This window comes from Halichoerus grypus, chromosome 2, assembly GCF_964656455.1.
Source record: "Halichoerus grypus chromosome 2, mHalGry1.hap1.1, whole genome shotgun sequence".
NCBI lineage: Eukaryota > Metazoa > Chordata > Mammalia > Carnivora > Phocidae > Halichoerus > Halichoerus grypus.
Window position 1 is genome coordinate 12,404,988 of NC_135713.1, and position 26,575 is coordinate 12,431,562.

Consider the following 26,575-nt stretch of genomic DNA (forward strand, 5'->3'; position numbering starts at 1 on the left):
CTGGAGTAGGGTGGGCCCTTAATCCATTATAGCTGGTGTCTTTATGAGAAGGGACGCAGAGACACATGGAGCGAAGACGGCCACATGATGACCGAGAACTCCCGTTCTGTTGCCACAAACTAAGGAATGGCATGGGTTGCTGGCAACCACCAGAAGTTGGGAGAGAGGCATGGGATGGAGTCTCCCTCTCGGAGAATTGATTGAACCCCTGGATTTCAGACCTCTAGCTTCCAAGACTGTGAGACAGTACGTTTCTGTTATTTTAAGCCGCCTAGTGAGTGGTAATTTGCGAAGGCCTGCCTGGGAACCTAGTACAGAGTACTGTATATTATGTCAGCACCGGGAATCTGTATGAATTTTCTAAGTTCTATTTTGCATGCTCAACACATAGCCATTGTGTAAAGACTGTCTTTTGGGTTAACATAGATTTGAGTGGTGTCTGTAAGGAAGGGATGGTGCTTATTAGGAAACATTCCAGGGCCAGGTTATTCCATTAGAAATCAATTTCCAGGGACGCCTGCATGGCTCAGTCGGTTAAGTGTTCAACTCTTGATCTCAGCTCCGGTCTTGATCTCAGAGTTTGGAGTTCAAGCCCTGCGTTGGATTCCATGCTGGGTGTGGAGTCCACTTCAAAAAAAAAAAAAAAAAAGAAAGAATTTCCAGTTTATTCACTCAGTCAGGAGCTCACTCTTGTGCCAACTCATTCAACACATATGGACTGAGTGTGTACAGTATGCCAAGCACAGTGCTTGCTTTGGGGGGGGGGGGTCACAGCAGTGAAGAAAACGGGTATGGAGAACCTACCCTCATGGAGTTAAGGATCCAGTGGAGAAGACAGACATGATGGATTTCAATCAGTCTACATATCTTTAATGTCATTATATGTAAAAAAAAGCAGTCACACTAAACAGCAATGAAACTTTGTGAATCAGATAGTATTTGGGGATGCCACTCACTGTTCTGACTTAGAAACTTAACCATACTGCATTTATGTTCAGTTCTATTCATGTGTCTGTGGTTTATCTCCCCAACCCAATATGACTTGTCTTGCTTTTTCTAAAGCTAATCATCATCCTCTGCATGCATTAGGTTTCACATATTATTTGTTGAATTAAACTGAGTTGTTGATTGAGGATGTTGATCGGGAAGATGATTAATAAGAGCTAGCATGTATTAAGTATCTTTTATATGTTTATGCCATTCTAAGCAATTACCTTACATCATTTTATTCTCTCGGCTGTTCTGTGAGTGTGGACTCAGCAGTGCCCCATTTTAAGATGGAGTAACTGCTACTCAAAAGTAAGGAAATGGCCTGAGGCTCCACCACGTACTTAGTGGTGGAGACAAAGTTCAGGTCTAAAGCAGCCCGCCCGCTTGTGGCCATTTGCCACCTTCCAAGGATTTGTCAAAGTCATGCCCCTTTCTTTTTCTTTTTCACAGCATACAGGAGGCTTGCAGAAGAGATGGGTTTTAATTGAGATTTGTGTCTAAGTAAGCCTTCTGTCTTCCCCCTAGACAAAGAGTGACACGAGGGTGTGCTGACTGCTGATCAACTTAAATTATTTCTGTTTGATTCTTTCTCTGTTTGCCCTTTGGCTTCGAAGCTAACACTATTTAAATGATTGGCTATCCTTCAGGGTCGCGTGTGGTTAAGCCCTGGGCTTGCATTTCACACATCACGGTTTTGCTGCTGTGGTTTGGGAGTGGGACACCCCCTCCTGCCTGTCTTACATGAGGCAGAAGCTCTTGCCTTTCTTAGAGAGAGAGCGTGCACGGTCCCCATCTGGGGAGAAGGAGGAAGCCCCCAAGTGTGCAGTCAGAGCCTCGCAGCCTTCCGAGAGCAGCCGCAGGTGCGTGTTTGGATCCTGAAGCCTGATGTCTGCTCGGCCAGCGTCGGTGCCGCGTGCTGGTTTTCGGTTCTAGATCTGCTGCTCCCAGCAGTAGTGGCCATCCAGCCCTGCCTGGAGGTAATTCAACACTCCCGCCATCCTTGCTTGACGTTCCGTTCCTGGGGGCCGTGGCAGGGCTGCAGAGGGCTCTCGAGGAGCGGCTGACTCAGCGGAGGGGTTGTCCCGTTTTTCTCTCCTGGAAGGACTCTGTGTACTTTGTTCGCCGGCTCCAGCCACAGCACTCAGGATCTGATTTCGGTTGGAAACAACATGCACCAGAAGGCTGAAAGTTAAAAACCACAAGCAGTCAAAGCCAGCACGCTGTCATTGCATCATTACCCACCATAGCCAAAAGAAGAGTCAACAGACAAAAGCCCTTCAACAGAGAAACGAATAAACACAACAGGGTGTATATACACGATGAAGTATTATTCAGCCGTAAAAAGGAATGAAGTACTGATACATGCTAAAGCCTGAAGGAGCCTTGAGGAAGTGAAACAATGGGGTCTCTGGGTCCTGGGATCGAGCCCCATGTCACGCTCCCTGCTCAGCGGAGAGTCTGCTTCTCTCTCTCTCTCCCTCTGCCCCTCCCCACTGCTTGTTCTCTCTCTCTCTCTCTCTCTCTCTCTCTCTCTCTCTCAAATAAATAAATAAATAAATAAAATCTTGAAAAAAAAGAAAAAGTGAAATAAGTCAGACACAAAAGGACAAATATTGGATTATTCCAGTTAGGTGCTGTATCCAGAATAGGCTAATTCACAGGGACAGAAAGCAGATCAGAGGTTACCAGCAGCTGGGGGAGGGAGGAGTGGGGAGTTACTGATTAATGGATACAGGATTTCTGTGTCAGGTAATGAAAAATTTTGGGAATAGGAATGATGGTTGCACAACCCTATGAATGTAAATAATGCCACTACATTGTACACTTAAAAATAGTCAAATTTTATGGCAAATTTTATGTTACACATATTTTTAATGGAATTTAAAAATGCCACCACTCTGAACCAAGTGTTTGAGTGGTGACAGCATCTCTCAGCAATGAGGCAAATGCTGAAAAGTGTCCTTGGCTTTTCTTTTTTTTTTTTTTTAAGAATTTTTATTTATTTATTTGAGAAAGAGAGAGCACTAGGCAGAGAGAGAGAGCAAGCATGATAGGGGGGCAGAGGGAGAAGGAGAAGCAGGCTCCCCACTGAGCAGGGAGCCTGGCATAGGGCTCCATCCCAGGACTGTGAGATCATGACCTGAGCCAAAGGCAGATGCTTAACCATCTGAGCCACTCGGGCACCCATGTCCTTGGCTTTTCTTAGGCTTAATATAAACCTATAAGAATGGCAGCTTCTTAGCGGAAGGGGCCAGCACACTGCCGCCTGCGCATGAAGCAGGTGCTCACTTAACTATCTTGTTTTCCAGCTCTGCCCTGGACTGCCGGTGCATTGCAGATGTATCCTGCTCAGTGGCCCTGAGATCACTTGCTAGGTGCTTTGGGAAATTGGCATAAGGAAAATACCAGTTAGGGCATTACATGGCTTGAAATAAAAAGAACATCAGGGCTGAAGTTTCCCCTTCTGTTTCCTTTCCTTTCTTCCTCTCATCCTCTTCATCTCCTGTTCCGGTCTTCTCTGGAGGAGATGCAAACACAAAGGGCACGATCTACTGATTTTTGCTCACAGTAAAGTAATGCAGAGTGTTTAGGATTTGATTCCTCATTTCCCTCTACTTCAAGGTTTCTTACTCTGGAGAGCTAATATGCTTTCACGATATCAGTTTCTTTTCAAAACCCAGTATGCACCTGGGCTGGGGATTAAGCCAGATCATTCTTTGAGATAACTAGTATTATTATTCTTTACACATAGACACTTGAACTGTGGATCAAAGAAGGTAAGAAATTATCTCAAGATAACAATCAGGAAAATAACAGTGAATTCAACACACAAATATGACCCACCACTCCTGTGATCTAATCCTAAGATACTGAAAAAAATTCTCTTTCATTTGGTGTAGACATTTAGTATTGAAGCAGGCTGTCATGGTGTGCCAACAGCAGCTTGAAAACAAGGTACTGGAGAGAAACAGGAAATGTAATGGGCTGAGGCCCCTACGTCGGCCCACGTGCTTGTTTGTGGATTTCATATCAGAAGTTTGTGGCTGAAACCCACAGGAATGAATTCAGTGCATATAATCTGGAAGTTATATAAGAAATCAATTTTGCAAGTAATTTCTTGGACTCTTAAGAGTGTTGAAGATTATAGGACCCATTCATTCATTTTTTTTTGTCATATATAGATTGATCTTTTCTATTCTACCCTTTACCTTCCTCATGTTATCAATAAATCACAATGGAATGTCCGACTGTCTTGTTTCAAATACCTGCATTTACAAAATCAGCCTGGGCACTGGGAAGGAGAAGAGAGAAGAAACTTAGTTTTGCAGTTTTACATATGGGAATTGTAAAATGAAGAGACAAGCGGCTCCCGGGTGGCTCAGTTGGTTAAGCATCCAACTCTTGGCTGTGGCTCAGGTCATGATCTCAGGGTCGTGAGATTGATGTCAAGCTCCATGGTTAGTGGGGACTCTGCTTGAGATTCTCTCTCCTTCCCCCTCTGTCCCTCCCCCCTGCCTTCTCTCTCTCTCTCAAATAAATAAATAAAATATTAAAAAAATAAAATAGACTTAAAATCACTCTCTACAATAGAATCCCCATTGAATGAACATTGTCTTTCTCTTCAAACACTGGGGAAACGTGGCACATTCTAACAGAAGGAATGCATGGCTAGAAACTTCCTTCTGCTAACGTCCCTGGATTAACCGTGTGCCCCAACTGATCTGGATGATCAGTCTGCTGATTAGTTTCTCCACTATGATTGAGAATTTTATGTATGTATGTTAATCTGTTACAAATAACATTGACCAACATCCGTGCGTTAGTCTTCACTTGCTTTGGTGTGTATTTGTATTTGATACCTAGTTGTTTGTTCAACTGTCCTCATTTGAGCCTTTAGCCCAATTGGGAGGATATTAAATAAAGTGCAACTTTGCACTTTACCAGATCTAACAGACATAGTTCTGATATGCTCATAACCCCTAATGAGGGTTTTGGCCATTGGTCAGATAAACAAACTTTCATGTAGGTAAAGCAGTTAGATAGAGAGCAGAATTGTCAGCCTTGCTCATACCAGAGGGATTTTTGCTAGCTATATAAGGTATATATAGTTTAATTTACATGTGTATATAATATTTATTTACTATTCTATGCCCATATAATAGTATAATAATAATTACTATTTTAAATTTCATTTCTTGTTTCCTGATACAAATTAGACTGTGATAAATGGGTCAGTACTAAATAATCACAGGGTGGGCTCTTGATATGATTGAATGCTTTACCAGCTGGACCCCGTTTATTCCTCCTAGCAATGTCCCCCAAATACTGAAGGGTGGGTCCAATTCCCCATTTATAGTAGAGGCAATGGGTAATGTTTTTTTATTTGTTTTTATCCCTACTTTATGGATAAAGACAATGAACTTTAGAGAATCTGAGAGATTTTCTCCTAGACACATTCCTTGGAAATGGTAGATAGGGAGTTTAAATTCATGTGGTCTGATGCGCTATGATGGACAGACAGTTTCATGTGTCAATTTGCCCAAGGTATAGACAATAGTTGTTAAACCAAACACTGTCTGAAGGTGAGAAATGTAGGACAATCTTCCTAAGACGATAGCTTGTCTTGTAAGAACATTGTTATACTTCTGATTTTTTGTTTTTGACTATTAGGAGCCACATATCACCTCGTTCATTCCTTCTTGAGTTCCTCCTGTAAACTCCCCACCCTGAAATATACACCTTTTTCCTGAACTCACTGGGGAGATGGTTGTGCTTCCAGAAGCAAGGTAGGAACAAAGAGCATAGTAATAGCATCCAAAATATGAACCCCATTATTCTGAGATTTGTGGAGAATTTCCTAAGTGCTGTATCTGGATTATTTTATTGACTTTTAAAAACAGCCCTAGGAGGCAGGGATGGCTCATCCCCACCCTGTTTATAGCTGAAAAAAACTAAAGCATAGAGGGGTTTATTAATTTGCCCAACACTAGTAAATGGCAAATCCAGGTAGGAGCCCTGGCCTCCTGACCCTGGAGTATCCTCACTCCAGTCCACATGAAAGCTGTCTACAAGCTGTGGAATCATATGTGATACAAGATTATATACAGGTGATTCTCACTATTTGTGGATTGCATATTTGCAAATTTGTCTACTTGCTAAAATTTATTTGAATCCCCCAAATCAGTACTCACCATGCTTTCATGGTCATTCACGAACATGAGCAGAGTGGCGAAAAGTCTGAATCTCCCAGCGTGCACGTTCCCAGCTGGGGATGAACAAGGTGATATCGCCTCCTTGTTTCAGCTCTCATACTATAAATAAGTGTCCTTTTTGCAGTCTATTTACCACCACATTTTTTACTTTTTATTTTTGTGAGTTTTATTGGTGGTTTCACTACCTAAGGTGACCTTCAAGCATCATGCTGAAGGGCTGTCTGGTGTTCCTAAGTGTGAGAAGGTTGTGAGGTGCCTCACATGTATTATTAGATAAAGTTCATTTAAGTTTGAATTATAGCTCCGTTGGCCACAAGTTCAGTGCTGATCAATCAACAGTATATATTAATAAGATGTCTTTAAACAGAAACACACGTGAAACAAGGTTATGTGTTGATGGGTGGACAAAAAATGTTGTGAGCAGCAGTAGGCTGAAACCTAATCCTGCCTTTCCCCTAGAATCAGTGATCCAGTATTGTTAGTTCATTGTTTGTGGTGACTTTGTAGAACATAACTACCATGAATAACAAGAGTGGACTGTATTTCTCTATTATCTTGCTTTCCTTAATTAATTAGTTAAATTTCAGTGTTGTGCTATCAAAGGCCCATGTTCTCAAAGGGACAAAAATTGGTTCTGAATGGGGGTGGTGAGAACTCTTTTTGTAAAAAGCAGAGATATACATGGAGCGTGTAACAGATGTATAGTATGTATATTGGCTATATGCAATTTCTTTTGGGGGATAGTTAGGAAAAAAGTCCTAAAAGTTTCCTTGGGGGCGAGGGCAGTAATGAAAAAGTGATTGCAAAACATAGCCACAGGGCAGAGTGACTATGTGGTGAAACATTTAAAGTATTTACTAGACTACACGGCACAGCATACATAGTTGTTATTATAAATATCATTTGTTTTTTTTATCTTCTTCCCTTTCTTCATAGACCAGGATTTCTTAAATTGGAGTTTGTGGTCCCCTGAGGGGTCTGCATTCTGTTTTCAGACCTGTCTGAGAATTTCCTCTGAAATTTATTTTACTTTGTGCTTTCGTTTTGATGACAATCATAAAAACAATAAATCATTGTATACTGGTTCCCCTTTATAGACGAGTCCTGCCACAAGATTTCATTGTCCAAGTTTACACCTATCTTTTAAGGCAAGAATTCTACTTCAATGCTTATGGGCCAATAAGGAATAAAAGAGGAGCAGCTTTAAAGATCATGAGTGAAACAGTCAGACTGAATGAAGGCCCAGTGATGTATCATCCTGTTCTGGGAGGAAGGACTCCTGAGTTTGAATGGAGGAAAATGGTGGGCAGGCTGAACCCTCACTGGGGGGGGTAGCATGGGTATGGCCAAACCAAGAGAACATTGGCTTTAGCAGCAAGTACTATATTTACATTTTGAAAGGCAATTTAATCTCTCTGCAAAATAACATCATCTGCCACATTAACGCTGTTAATTCAAATTTTATGGCCTTTCTTGTTTTTGTGTTTAATTCATTACTTTGTTTTGGTCTTATTGTTGAATCAGTTAAAGCGTATGGAGTTTATTTTTAGCTTTCCATTTGTGCATCACTAAATAACAGCATACTAAAAATAATTTAAGTCTCCATTAGTGGTGAACAGTAATGCTTTTTGCCATATTAAAGGGAGTGTTGGCATTACTCAGGTTTGAGGAGTACCGTAATGGACTCATAGAATCACAGACTATTTGAGCTTCTGGGAATCACTCAGTCCAACCATCTCTCCTGCCACGTGTGGACACTGAGCCTCCTGGAGGAGGAAAAAGTGAGTGTCCAAGGTCAAAAACAAGGGAGCAGCAGACTGAGGTCAGAGACCACATTGACATACTTCTAACTACGTACCTGGTCCAATATGTCCACTCTCTGAAGGTGAACCATGGCAGGCCACAGAAATGGGCTAGATACAAACTAATGGAGAGTTACTGTGTCATCCTGGCTAACTCTCAGGGAGGAGGATGTGAAATGGGCAGGGACAACAGGAATAACAGACTTGTCTCAGAGCCAGAAGTCACCGTGAGCAATGGGCAGTGGTAAAGGGAGACAACAGCCTTTTGACGTCCCTGCTCAGATGGTATCACCCATGAACTCATGTTGTTCCGTTACTCCCAACATTCACAATCAAATCCCTGAAGCTCTTAAAGTGAAGCTCATCTGTTCTTTTCTGCTCTGTGTTCCGACGTAGGCGCACTCCCCCAAACTGGGGTGTGTGCCGCTGCTCGGGGAGCACTACTGGGAAGGTATTTCTCAGCCACATGTAAGAGTTCCGATCATACCTTGTGAAGCAAAAAGAGCTCATTTGTGATAGAATTGGATGGTCATTGTATTAGTTTTCTCTTGCCGCATCACAAATGACCACAAATTTAGCAGCAGCTTAACGCAAGGTACATTTATTATCTTGCAGTTTCCTGGGATCAGAATTCTGGACTTGGATCAGCTGGGAGTTTTGCTCTGGGTCTCACAGAGTTGTGATCAAGACACTGGCCAGTGCCGTGCTCTCATCAGAGGCTTGGGTGGGTCCCCGTCCACGCTTACTTAGCTGCTGGCTGATTTCTTTTCCTTGCAGAACTCACAGCTGCTTGCTTCTTCAGAGCCAGTGGGCAGGGTCTCTTCTCTAGACTCTTGGAGAGAGCTTACCTATTTAGGCCAGGCCCACCCAGGACAACCTCCCTTTTGATGAAAGTCAACTGATTAGGAAATTAATTGCATCTGCAAAACCCCCTCACTCTTGCCATATTCTATTGCGTAGAGGCAAGTTACAGGTTCTACCCACACTGGAGGGAACATTACCAAGGACACGGGCACCAGCTTAGCCTGTTCAAGTGGCTACAAAAAAAATACCATAGACTAGTGGCTTATAACAACAGGAGTTTAATTCTTACAGTTCTGGAGGCTGAAAAGTCCAAGAGCAAGGTGTCTGGTGAGAGCCTGCTTCTTGGTTCACAGATGGCTGTCTTTTTCATATGTCTTCACATGGTGGAAGGGGCCAGGGAGCCCTCAGGGGTCTCTTCTGTTAGGGCACCAGTCCCATTCGTGAAGGCTCCCCCCCTTATGCTCTAATCCCCTACCAAAGGTTCCACCTCCTAATACTATCCCACTGGGGATTAGGTGAATCGGGGGGTTGGGGGGAACACATTCAATCTGTAGCAGGGACCATGGGAGTTATCTTAGAACTCTGCTCACCGCAGTCACTGATACTTCTCTTACTAGGTAGTGAGTAGGGTTCATATTTGCAGACATTTTGAGAATGTTTAGAAACATTAGCGTATATCTTCATATTAAAAGTTACTCTTCTATCAGCTGAAGTGAGATTATTTATACCAGGGCATGACTGACGTTTTGTGCTGGAGAATTCTTTATTGTGGGAGCTGTTCTGTGTGTTGTAAGATGTTTGGCAACATCCCTGGCCTCTGCCTACTAGGTTCTAGGAGTACATCGTCCCCAGTTGTGACAACTAAAAATGGTACCAGACATTGCCAAATGTCCCCCTGAGGGAAAAAGCACCCCCACTTGATAACTACTGTGTTAGATACATAAGTATTTTTTGTTTGTTTTTAAAGAAGAACCTATTAAAACAGGGAATTTGGTTTCTAAGGTGATACCACTGTTTGGAGCCAGCAGGTCCTTACTATTCGGATAATGCCTCATTCTTAGATGTGCTTTTGTCCTGTACTGGGAAATGTATAGTTTAGAGTTGCAAATATAAAATTAATACTGTAGATGAGTTTCCCACATGTCCTCTCTTATTCACACGTATGCCAAAATGAGATTATGTTATCATATGTTTTATAATCTTGTCTGAGTTTATAGTTGAGCTATAGTGTAATAGGGCTTTAGTTCCACTCTTATGGGTCAGATATGTAATGCAAGAGGCAAGAAACCTAATGAACTCCCTTCTTGGTATTACGGCTCTTTTCTTGGAAACCAGTGATATGGCTTGTTATGGGACAGAGTGGAAAACATGGTCCAGTTCTGAAGTTACAAAACTCAAAAGCTGCTCATTCCTGTTTTCTCTAGGCAAAGGCAGCTCAAGCATCTCATCTGACGTGAGTTCAAGTACAGATCACACGCCGACCCAAGCCCAGAAGAATGTGGCTACCAGTGAAGGTAGGCATCTGGTCTTCATTATCTCTCTCCCTGTGTTCACAGTGCAGGCTATTTTTGGAAGACAAATAAAATGTGTGAGTCTCAGTTCTGTTCTACTGAGTGGGAGCATATGAGATTCTTAAAAATGAGAAGGCAGAGGGTTTCCCAAGTTGCTTTTTGTTGCTGTGCTCTTGCCTTCTGATAAAGGGGTTTTGATAGGATTTAAGTGTCTCAATTCTAAGGCAAATGCTGTTATTTCGTGAAAATATAATAGGCTGACTTTTGGGGAGCCTTCATGATGTTACCTGTCTTGTTTTTCAGTGTGAAAAACACTATGATTGTAAAATTCCTGTGCTCTAAGTGAAAGTTCCTGCAAAAACTTTCAAAATTGGAATTCAGGATTTTGACAATGGGAGGGTCACAATCATGTGATTTGTAGAACTTGAATTAACCATTATGTGGGAGGAGGAAAAGAGGTTTGTTTGATTATTTAAAGGATACATAGAAAGTCTTGCCTCTCAGGACAAAGATCAGCTCCATTGATGTTCTTGATATAGAATTTCACTATATGTAGTAATACATGTTCGAATTAATTGCTCTGCCTAGTCCAGAAGCTTTTGTGTTACTACTTGTTTGCATGTGGAAATCACTGTTTCTGTGGTAGTTATTTAGTGGAAAGCCGACTCAATGATGGAATTAGTTTTTATTTTAAAGTTAAACACAATTGAGTTCTCTTCTGCAGAAGAGCTCCTTCTAAATTAATTGTCGGAGGCAGGTCCAGTGTAAGATGTCGATGCCGCTTACAATGGAAGACCCAATGTGAGGTGACCTTGTGTAGAGCCTGCTTTCTTAAAGTGTGCAGGATGTGTGGAAGTACATTTCTACGCTCTGTGTCTTGAGGCTTAATTGAAGCTGCTTGCAATTTTGGGAAGCATACCCATGAGCTGATGTTGGTCATCTCAGTGTTTGGTTGCTCTTGATCTGCGTGACTGTGTGTGCGTGAATGATGAGGGTTGGCCCCTGCTGTGTGTGTCTTCTCTTTAGCTTTGACTTGGTGTGTTTCAAACAGACTGATATATAAAGAGCTTTTATAATGGGATTATATTCCCTGGCATTTAATGCCTTAACGTTGTTTTACCAACATTGTAAGGCGAATAGATCAGGGTGTTCTCCTCAGTGTTGTGAAGCACCAGATAGAATTCCAATTTGAATTTTCTGGCTGTTGATTCAAATATGAGCACTAGGTCATTCTGGAAATTTAGTTAAGGTAACGTGCAAGTCACGTAAATTGATTCTAGACTTTTGCTTTTGAGGCCTCTGTTCTTAGGGACCCAACTGGAAATCACTTCAACATAACTTATTTATTTACGGTTCTCTCTGATCAGAAATCTTTGTTTTGTAAGGTGATCACTTCTTTCTACTATGATTTTAGTCACTCTTCGTATAGTCATAGTTTGGCTAATTGGAGTGACTGTGAAAATAGAAAGTTAAAAGTATGTGAAATAATCCCTCTGTGTTTCCCTCTCCAGATTTAATTTTTTTAAAAACAGAAAATACGAAACTGTGTGGGCTCTGTTGTAAGGGTTGGGGGAGGGGACTGTGGGGCTTCATGCACTAAAAATGTCTTCTTTTTATGCTTCGAAAAAATAATTCTATAGGGATTTAAAATTTTCATCTTATTCTGCCTTTTCCTTGGGAAGATTCTTTTGATGCGGGGCTCAGCCAATGTTTTATACATTTTTGTCACAATGCATTTCCTACCATTCTGAGGGTAAATTCAGGAGGGAAAAATGGGAAAATACGATGTTCATATGAAACAGAAATTTTAACAACTGGGCTAAATTAATAGGGAATATTTTTTCCAACTCTTAAATGGAAGAATCCCATCTCTATGAAAGATGCTATCCATTTTTTTTGCATATCTGCAAAGTTGTGGGTTTTTTTTTTTTTTTACTGTTTGTATGTATGAATCCACTTTAATCAATGGAACTAAAAAAATATTTTAAAATAAATTAGGTGTGGGTGTTACTTCCATAAAAATGTATTCAGGGATGTCTGCTGCAAAATGGTCTCGCTATCAGCCTGGTTTTTCAAGATGGAACACCAGCCAGTGCTCATTTCTCAATGCACAGGTGACAGAGTCCTGGTCTGCCTCTCAGGATTAGGGTGTCATATTCTCTGACTTCCACAAAGTGGGTTTACCCAAGAGTAAACCCAATAGTTTGCTCCTACCAGAAAGCAACTACTAGCCACTGTGTGCCAAGAAACAGAAACTGGACACCAATTTCTTACACATGCTACAGAGGAGCCAATTAAAAAATGCTTCTCTGGTTCTCTTCCCACAGTTTCTAGAACTGTTTTTAACCTTGGTTGTTAAGAAAATGTCGGGCGAGTGGTGTAACTGGTTTTCCAGAAGTGATTTGACTACCGTTACTTTCTTCAGTTCTTTGATCCTCTTAAGAGGACTTTTCACCTCTGACTTTACCAATATCCTCTTCAAGAAACACAGGCAGGATCCTCAGGTTAAAGGTTTGAGTAATACTGATTTCTAAAAATGAGATATATCGTGAAGGACAATATTCAGTTTTCCTGCAGCCTTTGCAAACTGTGGCCATACCTGTAATAGTTGGGTTGAAAGCCTTGGGGAGCAGAGTTGGACTTGTCCGTGGTGGGCTGGACAGGGAAGGTATTATATCAATTCCCGGGCCTGTGGGGCGTGTGTGTGTGTGTGCGCATGAGCTTTCGCGTACAGCCTCCAGGTGACAGCCAATGGCAGAGTGGACGTCTCTCACTGGGAAGCATGTAAGTAACCTGTGCGTTGAAAGCTGGCGCCTGACCTGAGGACATGGGAGCTGAGGGGAGGGGAGGGGAGGGCGCCCACATACCATGCGCCAACCTGGGCCTGGCAGTGGCAATGGGGACTAACTATGACAGGCGCCGGGGATCTGACTAGGGAGATGATCATGTTCTAAAACTGGATCGTGGTAAAAGTTGCACGACACAGTACCTTTGCTTAAAAGTCATTGAAGTAGACACAGGAAATGGGTATTGGAAGCTGCTGCTTCTGCATGACCTTCAGACCTGCATCTAAATCAGCACAAACTACTCTTCGAAAATGCTGCCTCCTCGCTCTGGGAAGAAGTCTTGAACAGTGGTGAGAAGACCCCTTAGGAGCATGGGTCTTGGCCGTACAGAGAGCAGGGCTGCTGGCTGAAAGCTTCTCCTGGGATGCTCTGGCCTCGGGGCCAGCACTGCCCTGAAAGCATCATAAGGAGTCCCTGGACCAGTAGTGTTCACAGCCCTGCACGTGGTGTCTGGGCATCGTGGACTTCTCGTAGGTACATACTCTCCTGGAAAGTTCTGGAAGACATGAGAGATGATAGACCCACAAGTTTCTCAAAACCTGTTTTTTTTTTTTTAAAGCTTTTCCCGGAGAGTCTCTAACCTCAGCTTGAATTTTAAGTTTTTAGCAACCAAGCATGATTGATGGTTAAGGCCTCAGTCACATTTATTCATTCTAGTAAGTGCAAGGACTCATTCCTTGCTGTCTACCTGTTGTTCCCACTCATCTACTTTGGGTCATAAGGCTGTTCCCCTAAGCACAGTGGGCACAGACGGTGATGCAATTCAGTTTTAATCCAACAGAGAATGGTATTTTTTACCTAAATGTAAGTGTTCCTTTCCAAAGTCTCATGCAAAATCTTGGTGCATCTTAATTTTGTGAGTCTAAAGCCACACCCCTTTTAAAGAATTGGCAGCCTGCAGAGCTTTCTCCTTGATAAATGGTATAGGCTTTCTTTAAAGCCCATTATATTTCTTGTGACAGTTTAAGTTTCTGATTTCCTGACACTGTAGGGGGTTTGGGTTCAAGTGCAGAAGGCTGGAAACATTCCATTTTCCCCAACAAAATCTGCATTCCAGCATCGTAAGCCACAGCTTAATTCTTTCCAGTTGTGTTGCTATTCTTTCTGTTACACTTTTTTCCAGTCTTTCTCATCCATGGGGTGTTCTCCCTCGTATTGGAAGGAATGGCCTTTGACTTTCAGCTATGAAAGTCACGTCCGGCCCATGGTTAGAATAGAGTACACGGCAGTCAGCCTGAAAAGACTGAAACAGCATCAGTTGGATTGGGTTGGATCATGAAGAAGCTTCCTAGAAATAAGCTCAGCTTGGGCTTCTTTCTCAGAACAGGTCATGAGGATGTGGTTTTAATGGTGGCATCTCAACAACTCTGACTTCTCTTGAGCTGGGGGAAGGTAACACAGTTCGTTCAAAGGCCAAGTGTAATTGGCTGATGAAAAGTCAGCTTCATCCAGTTGCTCAAGTTCAGATATTGAACTCACTGACAGCACAAGGTGTCATGGCTTATACATGTTGTTATCAAGCCAGCCAAATATGGAATCATAGGATTTTTCGAGCTACAAAGGCCCTGGCAATTTTCTGATCTAATACACTCATTTTACACAGAAATCCCTGCGGCACAAAGAAATAAAGAGATTTGCTCAATATTACACACCTAATAAATTGTTGAGCAGGAGTTTGACACAGTATTGTTTCAGTGAGAGAGGGCACAAATCAGGAAAATCATAACCTTTAAAAAAGTTGTTGCCTTCTAAGTGTGAAGCTATTTAATTCTGTTTTGTCCACCTGTTAGCAGCCTATTTTGAGCTGGTTGCAGGGAGGAGGTAGGCTGTTCAGAAGAGTTTGAGAAAGACTTGAGTTCAAATAGAGCAGTACTTCCAATGGGAGGAGAGGATCTACTTCAAATGGCAAAAGAATCTCAACCCACTTATATAGGTTAGCTTCTCACCTGGAGATGGAAACATTACCTTTAAGTTAGCTCATGATTATAAAATAAGCTTTCAATAAATTCAATTAATATTGTTTTGTGAAACTGCCCATTTAATTAACTCCCTGAAGGAAATTAATTTTAAAATGTTTCATTTGAGCCATGAGTGAAATGAGTTGATATATAAAGAATTGTTTCCATGGTACCTAAAATCACCACTTTATTTATACAGTTGTGGGTTAAGATGTTTTCAGTGCCCCAATTAGACCAATTCTAAATGGAGTTATTTTGAAAATGCCCAGGAATCGGGCTTTGTTTTATTCTGTCTTCCTTATATTATCTTCTTTCTACTTCTTGAGTGTACTTCTCAAACAACATTCACATGTGTCACTCAGGAAGAGAAAGATGATGCTTTTAATTCAAGGTAGATTGCATTTCCCTAAACAAAAGCCTTTTTGACCATCCAACAAATTCAACACACGTTTTTGGGATACATATTATTTCATGCTGATCCTAGTCTCTCATGAGCATTATTGCATTCAACTGTTTCATGTCACATTGCTCTCGAGAAGGAGGTAGACATGTTTTCATTTGGTAGATGACAGTAGGGAAACTGGGAAAGCATCAGTGTGGTCCAAAGTCATGAAAAATTAGTAAAAGGTGAAGATGGTTATAGGCACTGAAATCTGAGTAAGATTTTTTCTTAATGCTTGTTTTGTAATTGCCGTGTAGAACTATTAAGAATTTCATGCTAGGGGCGCCTGGGTGGCTCAGTCGTTAAGCGTCTGCTTTCAGCTCAGGTCATGATCCCAGGGTCCTGGGATCGAGTCCTGCATCCCTCTGGCTCCCTGCTCGGCAGGAAGCCTGCTTCTCCCTCTCCCACTCCCCCTGCTTGTGTTCCTGCTCTCACTGTCTCTCTCTCTGTCAAATAAATAAAATCTTTTTTTAAAAAAAAGAATTTCATGCTAATCATTTTTATAAGTTTATATCAAAATGTATTTTGAAAGTCCTTATGAGAAGTATCTTTTCAAAAAATCCATAATTGTGTCTCGATTGTCAGTATTATACATGGAAATGTGGTCTATGTATAGTCTAGAAATGTACTTTAAATTCTTAGTTATTGAAAGCAAATGTCAATATTCCAAGATGCCTTTTTACTAAACTGTTGAAGGGTTAGTTTGCAGGTTATCATAACTGTGTCCTTAACATACTGCATCAGACAGATTACGGTTTGAAATTGATATTTAAATTAATCATGATATAGGATCTATAGTGCATGTAATATAAAAGTACTGACTAGTTTCATTGCTCCTTATTACTTTAAAACTGAGCCAAGCAGTTATTCTTTAATTGGAAATGTACACAGGTGGAAGATATCAATCTTAGAGCATGTGCCTTGCAAGACTGGAATTATGCCTCGAAGCAGTCTATTACAATCAAATGGAACTCAATCCATGACATAAGAGAAAACAGAGTAAAAACATATAACATAGGAAGAGGAATAAAAAATACAGAAGTGGAGAAAGTAAATGGCATAGAAAAAGTGTCTTTAAAGATAGTGATAAGATGACTTTTATTCAAACTGGAAGGGTGGTTTTGGGGGACCTTATGGGTGGGAGAGATCCCAAAATCAGAAATGTGCTGTTAGGAGCTTTTACTCTGTATGTGAAGAAGGTGATGACTGATTATAAAGATTTGTTTTGCCTTTAAAAATTAAATTGCAGGGGCGCCTGGGTGGCTCAGTCGTTAAGTGTCTGCCTTCGGTTCAGGTCATGATCACAGGGTCCTGGGATCAAGCCGCGCATCTGGCTCCCTGCTCGGCAGGGGGCCTGCTTCTCCCTCTCCCACTCCCCCTGCTTGTGTTCCCTCTCTCGCTGTCTCTCTCTTTGTCAAATAAATAAATAAAATCTTTAAAAAAAAATTAAATTGCAAGCTTAACTATTTCTGAAAATTTCAGGATTATTTAGGAAAACCTTACAAGGCTTTAGCTGTTGAAGCTTAATGTGTTTTGGTAATTAAATTAACAAGTCACTGCTTCATGGCCAAGTTTCTAACTACTGCCTAATTGTAAGTTAGGTGACTTTTGAAAAACTGCACCAATTATATTGGGTGATTTGAGCATATTATAGATTCAGTGTGCCTAATTTAGTAAAGAAGTCAGATTTGCATTTGAGGATTAGTTTAAGCAGTGGAACACTCATCAGCTCAGTATCCACAAAATTGTTATGTAAGCCTAAAAATGTGTAATGAAACCCTAAATACCATCTCAGACTCAAGAACTAAGTTTAATTTCTTAAAGGAATCATCTTCCAAAATGAATCATCCAGAATGGCAAAAATGTCATTTAATAGTCTCAGAAGGAAATTAGGTTTCTGTACATGAGTGTGTGTGTGTGTGTGTGTGTGTGTGTGTGTGTGTGTGTGTTTAAGGACATCTTAAAGTAATACTTAATTGAGACATCCGGCGTCTGTCAGTGCCTTTATGTAGAGTTAGGAGAGAAAACATTAGATCTTTAGCATTCTAATCCCGTGGGTAAAATTATTCTGTGTTTCTCTCACTTCCATCCTGTCATTTGCAAAAAACACTCAATAAATAATTGATAGATTTCAGCCATAGACATTCTAGTTCACCTAAATACAGCTAAGTGTATTTGCAGTGAAGGCTTGGATCATTTCTAAGATATCTTATCAGTAATCTCAGTAATCTAATTCAATGGAAATTTATTAAAGGATGTAAATCTAGTTTTAAATATATTTGTTTAGGTACTTACGGGGAAACTACAAAATGTATGTCAGTCACAGATTGGTAGCACAGAGAATGACCCCTCAGCCGTGTTTTCTTCTCCTTGAAGAATTTTCAAAACTAATTTTGGGTTTAATTTAATGGATTTAGGTGGGGCATCTACCCTGCAGCTCCTGAGTCCCCATAATTCTCTGTTGCCTTAACCAAGCATCTTTCACAATATTGCCGTTAGCTATTTGGCTCCTGATGGAATTTGATTTTATGGCAAGACCCGCTGTTGCCAGAACCTTAGCAATTACTAGGGGGCAATAAACACTGTGAATCAGTTCAGTAGTAATTCAGGGTGGTATAAGATTGTGTCCTGACAAGTGGTCTGAAGAGGAAGGGAGAGAGGCATGGGTTGGAGCAGTTGGGAAAGGTGTCATGGCAGTCTGGGACTTGGCTTCTCCTGTGTGGACAGAAGGTGGGAGAGTGGAGAGGAAGATACAGCATGGCGTGTAAGGTTGTGAGGAGTCTGGAAAAATCCATCTGGGTTCATGTGGGGAAAAATGGAGGCTCCTAAAGGGACCCCTTCTTGACCACATTGAATACATTCCCAAAGTGTTTTGAACATCCAGTCTTGCACTAAAATATTTAGTTACAGAGTAGTTGCACATTCTTTGTACTATGTCAGTGATAAATAGGCCATTGCTCCATGACATTTTATGCCCACCACCTTTCTTTGGGATACTTGGGGTGTTTTATACTAAAAGGCTGACTTCTGAGCTCATCAAAGGCAAAAAGGGCATATGGAAGGGGTTGGGGACAAACATTTTAGAAAGAATAACCTGATACTGGAAATATTTGCCCTTTACAGTCATGGACACCGTCTGACCTTAAAAATCAGGTTAACACGTCTGTTTACTTCCTCTTTGACTAGGAAATAACTTCCTGAGGATAAACTAACTTCCTCAGGAAGTCCCAGGCTTCCCAAGGCTGTTAGGCTGATTAACAAATAACGAGAGAAAAGCACTTTAGCTGTAAGTGTGTTCCTTTATATTCCATATACTTAAAAATGTAGAAAATCCCCCTTATGGAGGGAATAATCTACAAGTAATTTAGATACTATTTGTGATCATTAAGAAGTGATTGAGGAATTGTTATAAGGAGTGCAGTCTGTGGGAAGCAGATATTAGTACAGTTTATCATTGTAAATGTAACTAGGAAACTTTTGTTGTTTATAACTGCTGCTGCCTTCCAAGGTGGGGTGGGCCACCTGCTACACTGAAGGACATTTGTTCTGCCAGATAACTGTGTGTGTTTGAACATGTGCGTTTTCTGATGTGGGCTTCAGGAAACCAGATTTCTCTGCACAGTGGAGAGATTCTGAGCTGAGACACAGTAGGTATCCAGGAGATTGAAGAAGGAGATTGAAGAAGGGATGGTGGAACTGGGGGGAGATGGGGAGATTTTTGTTGTTGTTGTTTGTTTGTTTTTGTTTTGCTTTTTAAGTAGGCTCCATGCCCAGCATGGAGCCCAACACTGGGCTTGAACTCTCAAACCTGAGATTGAGACCTGAGCTGAGATCAAGAGTTGGATGCTCATCTGAATGAGCCACTCAGGTCAGGTACCCCTGGGGAGATGTTTTAACATCTTGGATGGTAGTGGCTCCCAAGGTGACACCACCTTCCTGTGTCACTAAAAATCCTTAGTCCATCTTTACTAAACCCACAAAGTGCTTGGAAGGGAGTGGGTTTCCTATAGAAGAAATCAGGGAAGGGCTGAATTTTGAGACTGTCCACTTGCATTCCTTGTGGTCACTTGACTTACGCAAATACAATAAAAGCCAACTGATGAAGAATCCATCAATTAACACTCCCTTACTATTACAATTTGCACAAATTTAAGCATTCTATTATGCTTCTGTTCTGTTGTAATAATGATATTCTGTATAACATATTAACTTAGGCAATTTATATTAACTTTTCTCTTTTAAGTCTGATAATGAACTCACATTGTTCCAACTATTAATAATTATTATTCTCTTCTTGATGCTTGATTTTTCACAACTTCTTCTACAGAAAAACTTTAAGCATCTTCTTTGTCCTTCTAGCACTGTCCTTCAGGCTATAAAAACACCGTTGCTTTCTGGCCACAAAAGAATGTTGCAGGTCCATTTTTTTGTTTTGTTTTGTTTTGTTCCTGCCCAAGATACAGAATCAGTCATGCCCAAAGGGACTTTTTTTTTTTTAATGGGGAAACATTTTCAGGATGTAAATCTGGGAGTGAAGCAAAAGACTCCTGCTGCTGTGGGCTCACTTTTAATAAAGTTGGATCTGGAGAAAAAATATTTTTAAGGTACCAGTACACATTGATTTTATCAATTTATAAAATTGTATGTTATAAATTCTTGCGCTATACTAATATTCTAACAGTATGAAATTTCATTTGCCACTAAGACTTTCTACTATTCAGCAACCAAAGATATAACTTAAGTTGGGCCCTCTCCATCAGATCTTCAAATATACCCAGACATGCCTGATCTTTTAGCAGGGACAGGTAATAGGCTACAGCTCAGTCAAGATGCCCACTGCATGAGTTATGTGCATGCTTTCAGTTGATAGGTCCATGGTGTCATCCCTGCAATTGCTTGACTTCTTTGAGGAAGGAACAGTGTTTTATCCCCCTTTGTATGCCAAGTGGCTACCATAGTGATTGCTGTGCAATAAACATTTGAAACATGTTTATTAAGTGAATGAATGGGTTCAGATTCTAAGAAGGAAAAGCCCTCTTGGTTAATTTTTCCAACTATAGTCATAAAGACTATGACATCAAAAGCTGTGCAAATCCACAAAGTAATATAGGAGAGATACAGTTACTTTTTAGAAAAAAGAATAACACTATTCCTTAGGAAAACTTGAAGCACATCATGGGAATGTTAGCCCTCGATTTACTTTTAGTTGCCTTTTGTGTTAAGGGAACAAACAACTTCTTTAAGCAGAAGAGACATGTCAGAAGGAGGAAGATACTTGGAACAGAAGATAGTTCTGGTTTCTGTGTTTTCATGTGTTTCAACATTTTTAAACCAAAAGAAGGTTTGTTGTCTATTGAATATTAGCTCTATAAATAACCAATTTTTATCAGAAAAGTTTTTAACATTTTAGATCACCAAATGAGATAAACTTAGAAATACAAAATTCTAGAGCTATTCAGCCTCTGTACCTCAATTTTAAGGGCAGAGGAAAAATATTCTTTACCCTTAACCAATTTAATTTTATTAAACCTCTTTTTAATCTTTTTTAACCTCAATACATTGGATTATTTCAATTCTTCACTTACTGGTATGTCACAATATCAAATTAGAGCCTGCGGTTTTTTAACTGATGAAATTGGAGAAGTAAGTTTCATTTTATTGGCCCAAAATATGGCTGAATTGGTCAGTTAATAAATGTGTTCAGGTTTTTTTTTTGGAGGGGGGAGGTTGGTTCACTGATTTGTTAAGAAGAAATGTTAGGAAAAGCATTCCTAAAGGAGAACATAATATTGTTATTTCCCCTTTTTGAAAGCATTATCCTAGAACCAACCTTGACCTCAGATTATCTTTTGCAAGCTATATTCCATTTTGTAGAAAGTGGGAAACTGTGAAGTTCATGTTTTGTTTAGCTGGGTTGGAACTGGTCAGTGCAGAGATTAGGGAATGATTTCACTCAATCTCAAAGATTTATAAAGAGCTAAATTCTGGTAATGGATGCATTTGGAAAATGAAGTTGGAGGTTGAACTCTGCATTTAACATGAATGAGAGGGGGAAACAAAAAGCTGTGTAATGAAAATTTTGTAACTTTTGTTATTTACTCCCCATTTATGGGTGATACAAGTTACTTAGCCTTAATTTTCTTCTCTGTAAACTAGGAATAATAATATTCTCTACTTCGTGTGTTGGTTATGAGGAGTAAATTTAAAAGTTATATGCAGTGTGCGTCCCTGTGCATATTATCTGGTTTAATTTCATCGGCTTACTCACAGCTACTTGATGTGAGTTCCATATCCTACCTTGTTCAGGGACAGGAAAATGTTGTATGGAAAAATCACCCTTAAATGAATTCAACATAATTCCAGTGGAAATCTCAATAAGATATTAATTTTGAAACTTGACCAAACTCTACTTTCCCTACCTGGAAGAATAAATCCAACATCTGTAAGTACCTACCTCATGTGGATACTGAATTCAATTCAATTACATATGTATGACATTGTGTATGTTGAATTACTTATGTATGTTGAACTCATTTGTTGAGTATTGAATACATGTACATATGAGGATATCCAGGGAAATTTTGGCAACGAGTAATGGGAGTAACATTTCCTTAGTGTCATGAAAATATATTACACATTTACAAATGCTGAAGAAGTGTGGTATGGTAGAGCTTGGTGTAATGGAACAGAGAGTTCAGGGTAGACTTAGTTACATATGGGAATTTAAGGTATAATAAGGATGGCATCATAAATGGATAAGGGAGATAAGCCTTGTCAATACATCCTCACAGGAAAATCAGCTTCTCATTTTAAAGAAAAGGAACATGGGCAACCTAATGTGTTTCTGATGCCAAAATAAATTCTGAATGGATGAAAGATTTAAATGTTCAAATTAAATGTAGATGAATTGTTTTATGATCTCAAGGTAGAAGAACCTTTTAAAGCATGAAAACGGGAATCGTCATAAAGTTAAAGAAGGCCACCAGCACATGCATGGGGAAGTACGTGCTCTAGAGGATAGAGAAAGATCTTTCCATTGTCAAATATGTGTTTGTTTTTTCATTAAGCAAGTTCAACACTGGTCTCTTTTTTTATTGCTGGACTTCTTGAAGCTGTTGATGTGTTAGTGTATGTTTTTAATTTTCAAGCAGTATATTTTATTTTGCAAACTTCTTTTTTTTTTTATCCTTACAACCAGGAAATGTTTATACATGTGAATCAAGAGCCTTAAAATATGTGTACACACTTTGACCTAGGGATTTCGCACTAGGAAATCACCTTAAAAATCTAAATTTTAATTGTAGATATAGGCTTCTTAATTTTTATAGCATAAAAACATTGGTAAAGTATTTCATTGAGACATTTATATGTCAAAGACCTGTTTAGGTATTAAAAACATGTTCACAAACAGTGTTTCATGATATGGGAAGATGTTTATGAAAAATGCACATTATGAAGCAGCATTTCCTATGAATTCCACAAATAGGATTATATTTGAAGAGGAAAAAGACTGAGGGAGACATGTTTCAGGGTGTTATGAATGGTTATCACTGAGTGACAGAATTATGGATTACTTTTATTTTGGGTGTTTTCCAATATTGTCTAACTTCCCATGGCGAAGAGGTAATTAACAAGTTGGTTCTTTTTTTAAGAGCTGAGAATGTCTCTTTCACTAGTTGTTTTTGGAATTTCGTTGAATGTGATATGATAAAAGTTTCAATTATTTGATTTTTTTCATGATTAAGATTTATGGATAAAAATTAACCTTGCTATTTCTTATCCCTGCTACCCAATATGCGTTCGGCACCCATCTGTGCACTGATTGATTGCTTTCATGGTTTTCTTTATAATCAATTTTAAAAGACTTTTCTTAAACTTAAGAACTTAAAACTTAAAACTTCTTTCCATTAGTTGAATGTAGTTCCAACACAATTTTTCTTTTTTCTATACCTTTATAGAGTACGGTATATCCAATACCTTGCATATATTCTGATTCATTCTCTATTCATTTACTCAGGGATATTTTCACTCACCAAAGTTTACTGAGTGTCAGATACTATTCTTGGGGAATGGGGACTCTTTGGTGAGCCAAACAGACACAGACCTGACCTTCTGGAATTTTTCATCTTACAGAGACACAGATATTACAGAAACTTAAAAATAAATTATATTCCGGGGTGCCTGGGTGGCTCAGTTGGTTGGGCGACTGCCTTCGGCTCAGGTCATGATCCTGGAGTCCCGGGATCGAGTCCCGCATCGGGCTACCTGCTCAGCGGGGAGTCTGCTTCTCCCTCTGACCCTCCCCCTTCTTGTGCTCTCTCTCTCTCTCACTCTCTCTCTCAAATAAATAAATAAAATCTTAAAAAAAAATAAAAAATAAAAAATAAATAAATTATATTCCAAGAATGCCTTCTTTAGTACATGCCTAGAAATAGAAACTTAAGCTGAGGCCTGAATGATGAACAGGAATTAGCAAGGTAAATATCTGGGTGAACACTTGTATGTGGGGAGGTGTGATGGCAGGGAGAGTGGGGGGTCCTGGTTATCTATTATTGCATAACAAATTACCCTAAAACAATGCATGAGTTTCCTATGGCTGCTGTAAAAAAGTACCACTAATTTAGTGGCTTCATGTAACACAAATCTGTGATCTTACAGTTCTGAAGGTCAGAAGCTCTAAATGAGTCTCCAGCGGCTAAAATCAAGGTGTTGGTAGGGTTTTTTCTTCTGGAAGCTCTAGGGGAGAATCCATTCCTTGCTCTATTCCATCTTGGTTCATGGTCCCTTCATCATCAAAGCCAGCACCATAACATTTTCAAATCTCTCTCTCTGATCCTTCTGTTTCCCTGTTGTAAGGATTACTTTGGACCCACCCAGATATTCCAGAATTATCCCACCATCTCAAGATCTTTAACTTAATCACATCTACAAAGTCCCTTTTATCATGTAGTAACAGTTCAAGTTTCTGGGGACTAGGACATGGACATCTTTGGGGAAGCCATTATTCTGCCTTTGACATTTATTTACTTAAAACACCAACCATTTTATTGTATCTCACATTTCTTTTTCCAAAGAGAAACTTGGGTGGGGCTTGGCTCTAATTCTTCTGTTCCATGTGGCATGGACCGAGGCTACTGGTGGTATTCTGCTGATGGATAGGCTGGTCTACAAGATGAACAGTGTGTGCCTGCACCTTGCCTACGATGGCTGGACTGTCAGTTGGAGAGCCTACAGGTGACCTCTCTGGCAGGATGGTTTCAGGGTAATTGGACACCTTACATGGTTGCTCAGGGTTCCAGAAAGAGTACCTCTAGAGAGAGGAAGTTGGAAGGGTGGTGGGTGGGGGAATAGGGTAACTAGGTGATGGGCATTAAGGAGGGTACTTGATGTAATGAGCACTGGGTGTTATATGTAACTGATGAATCATTACATTCTACCTCAGAAACTGATATACACTATATGCTAATTAAATTGAATTTAAATAAAAAATTTAAAAAAGAGAGACAGGAAGTGGAAGCTGCCAGTTTCTTATGGCCTGGGTTCTGAAATTAGCACAACTTCACTTCTGCCATATTGTATTAGTCACACCATTACAGAACCACTGATTTGAGGGTGGGGACACGGACTCCTCCATTTCATGCACAAATGTTGATGTATTTGCTGCTATTTTGAATCACTAGGGTGGATGGGTAGTGGCGCAGGATTCCATGAAGAGGGATGGGATGTGGGAATGCCAGGGACCTTTGGGCTTCTCTGAACCATGGCTCCTGTGTATTTGCAACACAGTGACAGAGGAGAGCTGACACTGGATGAGTAGTAGGACCTTCTAGACCACATGCAGGTTATGGGTTTATTCTAAACAGTGAGGAGAAGCCCCTGAGGACTTTGAGCAGGGACAGATCTGCTGTGACTACTGGGTGATCCAGGCAGTGGGCAGTGAGGGAAGCCGATGAGAAGTCAGTTGTGGGTCTAGTCAGAATAACAGTAGTAGCTTATGGTAGAGGAGTGATAAAGTGAGGATAGTGATGGTCTGTGAACTCTTTGTCTATATGGAGGTCAATATGGAAATTGAGAGTGATTAGAATCCTTTATAACAACTTGATGGGCTACAGCATCCAGAGGAATGAGCATGGGCTTGTATTTTTTATATCTGGGCCGGGGGGGGGGGGGGCGGCGTTGTTGTTTTTTTAACTTGTATTTTTCTCTTCATTTTTGTTGCATTTTAGTATATTCATTAAGAATTTGAGATTTGAAAAAATACTGGTCTTTTCCAACTCCTAGGTTGAGAAACTCACCCTTCCTAGATTCCTAGAACACAGTCTCTCACCATAGCACACCTTGTGTCTCTCTTGGGTGCCCTGGACTCTCCTCATGAAAAGAAACACCTCCAGCTTGTCAGTATTTATTTGTCATACTTGCATTTTAGAATTAAGTGTTCTCTGGTTGCATTAGCCATGGAAGACTTCTTGCTCACAGTGACAGGGGCCAACTGGTGGTTGGCAAATGTTAGAAAACATAGATTAAAACAAGGAATCCTTTAAAAATGAGTATGTAGGCTGTAAATATTTCCATTAACTCAAAACATATTCATTCGTTTTCTAGTCTTTTGAAGTTCGGTTAAAACCTTCTGTTTGAATATGTGGCTACTGATTGGAGTTCTGCAGTGTGTTTTCTTGCATGGATCACGGAGCAGTAGATCCTTTATAATTTTCAGTGTTGTTGCCTTTCAATTTAGCAGGATGAAATATACTTTTATTTTCTCAAAAGTAACAGATCTAATAGAAAGGGGAGGAATACAGTCTAATTTTACAATCTAAAAGTTAGTTATGTCACATACTTAATCAGAAAGCCACAGATTTTAAATTAGAAATAGTGCATTTTCATTATGGTAAAAGGAGAAAGAAGCAGAAATGGTTCATTTTTGCTGTACTGAATGCATGGATGACACAGCCTTCTATCTTGGCAGAGAGAAGAGAGATGTGTGATGGGTCTCTCAGCTCCTCAAATGT

The 26,575-nt window shown here is 40.2% G+C and overlaps 1 protein-coding gene across 3 annotated transcripts in view; it reads left to right on the forward strand.

The window, feature by feature from the left end:
* The window catches only part of FBXL7 (F-box and leucine rich repeat protein 7), a 372,640-nt gene that overhangs the window by 85,055 nt on the left and 261,010 nt on the right, over positions 1-26,575 (forward strand). For 2 of the 3 annotated variants that reach the window (XM_078066584.1, XM_078066585.1), the window contains exon 2: positions 10,234-10,323. In XM_078066584.1, the coding sequence (XP_077922710.1) occupies positions 10,234-10,323 (90 nt within the window). Of the gene's footprint in view, positions 1-5,751; positions 5,778-10,233; positions 10,324-26,575 lie in introns of those variants that run through there. The other variant, XM_078066586.1, reaches the window with a different exon arrangement.